Source organism: Patagioenas fasciata, chromosome Z (assembly GCF_037038585.1).
Source record: "Patagioenas fasciata isolate bPatFas1 chromosome Z, bPatFas1.hap1, whole genome shotgun sequence".
Taxonomy (NCBI): domain Eukaryota; kingdom Metazoa; phylum Chordata; class Aves; order Columbiformes; family Columbidae; genus Patagioenas; species Patagioenas fasciata.
In genome coordinates, this window is record NC_092560.1 from 37,129,471 (window position 1) to 37,136,048 (window position 6,578).

General features: G+C 34.4%; 1 protein-coding gene across 2 annotated transcripts in view; it reads right to left on the reverse strand.

Moving 5' to 3' along the window:
• Positions 1-786: 786 nt before the first annotated feature.
• SLC27A6 (solute carrier family 27 member 6) overlaps positions 787-6,578 on the reverse strand; it is a 38,793-nt gene continuing 33,001 nt past the window's right edge. For both annotated transcript variants that reach the window (XM_071802213.1, XM_065860733.2), the window contains exons 7-10: positions 5,492-5,690; positions 4,788-4,885; positions 3,841-3,971; positions 787-1,863 (exon numbers count right to left, since the gene is read on the reverse strand). In XM_071802213.1, coding sequence (XP_071658314.1) covers positions 1,687-1,863; positions 3,841-3,971; positions 4,788-4,885; positions 5,492-5,690 — 605 coding nt within the window. In that variant the 3' untranslated portion in view covers positions 787-1,686. The remainder of the gene's footprint in view (positions 1,864-3,840; positions 3,972-4,787; positions 4,886-5,491; positions 5,691-6,578) is intronic.

Here is a 6,578-nt window from a genome sequence, read left to right on the forward strand (position 1 = left end):
CCACCCATAGTCATCCAGTATTTTTCAATTTTAAACATGCAAATGATACTGCTCCTCCCTTTACCTCTTTTTTTCCCTCCACACACACAAAAAAAAAGTAAAACCAATGGTAAAGACATTTTTTGTATGTCATTTGCAGGGAGTTTGTAGGTCAATTGAAATACGTTCTTTACAGTGGCAATTACACATATGGGAACGCAGCTGGCAGTGTGAGGGACATTTTAGATGCTTCATCTCTTGAAAAGCAGCATCTACCTGACTTGGGTGAGGAGAATATAATTCAGGCCATGATCTGCTTAGAAACTTTGTATTTTTTTACCATTTCCTGGGGATCCTGGGAAAGGTTCATGAAGATTAAAACAAACACCTGTAGGCTGCTCAAGCCAGCTAAATACTGCTGAAATACACCACAGAGCTCCAAAACACCAATTAGCTGCCCTTGTGGTAGACAAAGCATGAAAGAACAACATGTGTTAGAAGACCAAAGTAGAAAGAAACGAGAAAAGATGGATGTTACATCCTACTCTTTTATAAAAGCTTGGGTTCATACCACAGTTATGACAGAAGAGAGACTTAAAATGCCCAGTGTTGAAGAAAGTTGCCCTTTCAGTATTCTATGATACTACTCAGGGCTCATCAAAGCTGGTATCATGATCCATTAGAGGAGGACACCATGCAAGTAGTGTATCAAAACAAGCTACAAAACAGACTTTATGCTATCAGCCTTAAATCAAACTGAGACAGTACGAAATTTGGTTAAAATAATCTGATACTTTATTTTAAAAATTTCAAAAGCAATGCATTAGAACATATGATTTAGAGTTTTAAGACTTCTGCTATATTTTATACACATGAAGTAATAATCTCTGGCAATCACTAATAAGATTAAGCAAACTACCTTTTAGTCAATATGTCTAACAAAGTGCTGTAATAATTCTTTTTATGCTATATAAGTGATTATCCCCATGAAGTGTGCAGATTTTCTCTGCCTGTTGTTGATCTGCTGCTAATCATTTAACACAAGTTTGCTCTGTCTTCAGAATTAGACACTCCAAACAGCCCATTTAACAAATGAAGGAATATGGTTAACAACAGAAAATTCAGCACTGATATCTGCATAAATCTCTTGAGTTTGGGTTTGTTTGGAGGGCTTTCTTCTGCTTCACTTTCTTTCATCTTACATTCTATCAGAAAAGTCCTCCGCAGAAAAGTTGTCTTTACTTCCAACCACTGTCAAGCCTTTATTTCTTAAAATATATATTCACAAGTATATATGAACTATAAACCACATTTAAAAAAATATGTTACTGGCATATTTTCTCTCTCTAGAAGCAACAACTTGTGTCACAATGTTTACATGTTCTATCTATGTTTCATAGCACCTATCACTCATGTTCATTTAGTACTGAGAAAAACTATCAGACTCAGCATTTAGATTCCAAAATTAAAATAGATTTCAGTCACATTTTATAAGTCATTTACTTAGAAAGTGGTCTCAAGAGGTAAAAATTTATTAGTGAACAATAATGATCAAATGAGGAAAGATACAAGACATATCTGAATGTAAATATCAAGCATTTAAAATATTACTCTGGATAAATATGTATAAATACCGGTAACTAATATTACTGTTTTTTCATACAGTAGCTCATATAGACTGTCCCTTAATAGCCTATTATAGGTTAATTACAGTTTCATTTTCCCAGATAAGATCATCTCATGTACTTCTCTGGATAACAAGACATATGCTTTCTTAGAATTATCTAAAAAATAAAGAGGATCAGTAATTGTAGATGGATTAAAACCTTCATCCACCAGTCTAACTTTCTGTTGTTTGAATGTTCCCGTCACTTCCATTTTTTCCTAGAGTAGAAAGATAGATATATTTTTCAATAGAACTTATTTCCTTTTGCTTACATTCATGTTGGCTTTTGAAAATCTTACCTGATGTAAGTTTAACACTGTTTATTCTTATTATGCTAGACAACTAGAACTGTTGTGCTGCTATGGGCCGACACATGGCAGAAAAAAGTTACTGCCCATTGGTTTTTGCATCGTTATGCAGTGTCTTATCAGTGTCTCATCTGCTGTAGCCCCAGCCTGCCCCAGATAATCTAGCTTCTTCATTTGTGTGCGTTATAAAACTAAACATCCTAAAGAACGTGAGAATAAAAGCTGTCATTATCAAGAACTTCTTACTGATAACACTCAGGATATTCTTTATATCTGTGATTATTGTCACCTTTAATAAAGGGCTGAAAGAAACACATACTAAATCAGCCATACTCGTACTCAGCCAGGTCCAAATAAAATTTGGCCATCGGCAGTGGGAGGCATCTGTAGTGAGACTGTTTTGTCTGTCCTCCTTACCTCTTATCAGCCCCTCCTTTTTGACTTCTCTCCATTATCTTCTCTTCTGTATTTATTTTTTAATGTATATGAAAAAAGTATCCAAAACAAAAAATGAAGTATTATCTCCAACAACTCAGAGAGCTATTATATCTACTCCAGATCTACCTCCTGATTGCATCTACCTGATTTTGTTGGTCTAAGAAACATTCTGTCATCTTCCAAAGTATGACTACATGTCAGATCAAGCTTGATAAGTTTTAAATTTTTTTCCTTGAAGTTCCACTCACTACCTTCTTTCTTGGTTAACAGCAGCAGTAACAACAGCAATTCATCTGTAATGCAGGCATTTAACTTCTAATCAAAGTTCCAGATACTTGATATATGCTACATCCAAGAGTCAGATTCCTGCTGCCCAGCATAAAGGATTTTTTTGTACATCTATATAGCAAATGTAGACTCAGTTCTCACAATTTCTTACACTGACTACTGCAACATTCTCAAGTGTAATTTTGCTTGTATCAGAATGCTGCTGCAAAGGGTATCTTCCTGGACTTATGAGATAGATGCATGTATATTTCAGTTTCAAGGTTCTTCACAGTCTTTTTCTTTTCCCCTCTTTGTTCTGAATCAGTATGCAATCTCTGATTGGCCCAGGGAATGAACTTTCATAAATTCTCCTTTCAAACAATGATTTTTTTTTTTTCATCTTCTCCTCAGACTTAGGAGACTTCCTTCATAAATATCTTCAAAAATATTTTTCTGTTTGCCTTTGTTGTGATGTTTTCAAATTACCAGAAATGAAGATGCTGATCAGACTTCACTTATTGTGATGTTATTTTTTTTTCTACACTTATTTAGTCTATTTTATTACATTTACATTTTAAGTCTTTGCAGGAGGGACTATTTTTTTCCCAAATTAGACAGTTATGACAGCAGAGTACTAGCACACAAACAGGGATCATTTTAGTGATTATGGTGGTGACAATAATAACGTACATTTTTAATTCACTGTTTCAATTTACCTAGTACCTTTTCAAATGCTTTAACTTTTGTCATTCTATTACATGGCAAATAACATTTCATTTATTGTGCACAATCACTGTCTCCTGCTTTAGATTTACTTCTCTCTTCTCTCATTTTCACTGAATAAAATGGATTTTAGATTATTTTCTCCAAATGTAATTGTTCACATTTTACTATCTGAATCATTTTGTTTTCCCATGTTCATGCTACTGATGTCCTTAAATCCTTTTGTATGATCTCTTTCATTACTCATTTGTACAATTCCTCCCATTTTAACAAAATCTGCACATTTTATTGACTTTTTGTGTAATTCCTTTCCCAGGAATCCATTAATGAAGACAGCAAATGGGACCAGTTCTAAAACTAATGAAGTTATACATGAACAAGCACTTTCTGTTATTTGTTTAGCCTTCTGTGTTCAAATGATAGACATGTTTGTATGCGCTGTGCAATAATTCAGCTTACCTGGACTCTTAAAAAAAGAGGACAAGCATAACTTGGTAGATAGGTCACTACTTGCTTATACATTTGCTCCAAGTCTAATGATGTGTTCTGCTTTAAAATAAGAGAGGCCATTCCTGCTTTTCCTTCATGATCTGGGGTAAAGGAAGTGAGATGAGAATTTTGAAACATGAATGAAGTTGACATGTTAGTGAGAAACCTTAAAAAACAGAACTGTAGTGCCTTAATAAACTGACAGTCATATCTTCTGAGTTTCAGTAAAGCTGGAAGATTACATTCTCATTTTATATGGTATTACATGTATTTGGAGATCACTCAAGCGATCAGTTAAGCAATAATGCTGAAAATTAATGAGACATTCAAAACCGCCTGGGCACATTCCTGTGTGATCTGCTCTGGGTGAACCTGCTTTAGCAGGTGGGTTGGACTGGATGATCTCCAGAGGTCCCTTCCAACCCCAACCATTCTGTGATTCTGTAATTTTCTGATTCTTCATGTTGCTCTCAGTTTTGTAGTATATATGTAGTTTATATACCTGTCATTTATGAGGCTAAGTGAAAAGCCAGAAGAATGTCTTCATACTTTTTACTTTAGAGTTATTTTGATCTTTACCTTATTGACATTTTATTTTGACACACAGATGTGTGGATTTTTCACAAATGCCAATTTAATAAATCTTTAAAATTTTATTTAGATCATGTAGGTACCACAAATTCATGAAAGATAACTTTTCAAAAATATGCATCACTGCATACATATAAAAATGCATGATTCACTGGCTCACTCACAATCTGGTGGTATTTTCACTATCTACATCTATGTTTTAGCTATGTATTAAACAGATGAATCAATCAGAAGTGATTCACAGGTTTAAAATATGAAATAAAAGAGCTATGAAGGTTAACAACTAACCTAGGTGAAGAAAAACATACAGCTAAAGCTTCCTTTACCTGGCACAGACACACCATACACATTTGCTTCTTGTATGAAGTCCAACATTACGATGACATCAGAAACTTCTGTAGTTGCAACATTCTCCCCTTTCCATCTAGACCATGCAAAAATACTTTAATCCCATGAAAACATATGGAAACCTTATCTTTAAAAAACATTCACTTCAGTAGGAACTCCATTCATTTCAGACTAGGAACACCTCAAATTTGTTCCCATTTGTCATGCTGGTATATTGATCTGATTACCAGACAATGCTTACAATTGAAATGGTACTGGATATTAGCTATCAGTATAAAGCACAATGAAAGCTTGTCATAATCTGATACAGCGTTTTTTAAAAATTTTGATGTATCTAAATGTATCAAATGTGACCAGTCTTTACTATTTGATACATTTTTCTCCACTTCAGTATCCAATGTCCTTGCTCTAAGCAAAACCATCACTAGTCACTGTGCTTATTGGAAGGACTGTTCTAGGAGCTGCAATTCCTATAAAACATTCTGGAAATCAGCTATCCAGCTGCATGGGAACACTTTTTACAAAATTAAGCCCCTATCATACACTTCAATATCATTATAAATTATATCACAGTAGTAATAAACTGAACAATTTTGGTTGAGAACAAATACTATAGAACAGTATTCTATTCTGCAAGTTCATGTTTTTATTGAAGAAATGTGAAAAGAAACAATTATTATACCTGAAGGTATCTCCAATCCTGTCCCAAAAATAAAGAAAATTCTCATGGTCTTGAACCATTAGGTCTCCAGTATTAAAATAAACATCTCCCTTCTTAAATACCTCACAGAGTAATTTCTTTTCTGTGTGTCTCTTATTACCAGCGTAACCAAAGAAGGGGTTCTTCGCATTGACTTTGGAAATGAGAAGACCAGCCTCACCTATACAAAGAAGTTGAAAGAATGTAAACCTAAGGTATCATTTCACATTTCCTGTACTTTACATTAATAGTCATTTGGTACATATGATTTTACAGGAGCAGGAATCAAGTTTGGCAGGCTTCAATACATGAGACCCAATGATAAAAACTTACCTGTTTCTACTGCTTCGTGATTCTTGTGGTCACCTCTATATGCAAAGTGACCACAGAGACACAGTACAACTGAAATTATCAGCCTTCTGTATTTCTTTCTGATGACTTACCAAACGGTTTTCTCCCAGAACTGCCACCTTTCAGTTGTGAGTTCACCAGCAGGTCTATTATCCTCTCAAAGTGAACACTTCAAGTGAATATTATCTCACTCTCTATACCTTAAGAATTCTTACTAATGTGATATAGCCTCATTGCTTCCTCTTTGCAGTGGAATATAAAAAATTTAATATGTTTTTTTTTTTCTAAAAAAAACAGGAAGAGATGGGGATAGGATTATCCTGTTATGCATGCAAAGTATTGGGGTGGTAGTTTGCTGAAAGTGGACTAGTTATATGAACTAACCTTTTTGGAAGCACATTCTGAAGGATAAAGCTTAAGAGTTAGGTTACTTTGCATCAGAGCTAAGAATTTTAAAAATAAAAATATATAAAACTAAAAATCTGTCCAAAGGGTATGCACAATTTTTAATTTAAGACTGCCTCCTCATAAGAGTTGTGCCTTCTTCCCATAAATAGGTAGGGTCTAAGGTGAAAGCATTTTGTTCACTGGTAGTGCTCTGAAGACATAGGGCACGGGTAAGAGAATGTCTATAGATAAAGATAATACTTTTTAACAGACTGGTGTAACTGGAAAAAAATTAGACCAAGTGTCTAATTAGAGTACATGTACCCATAAC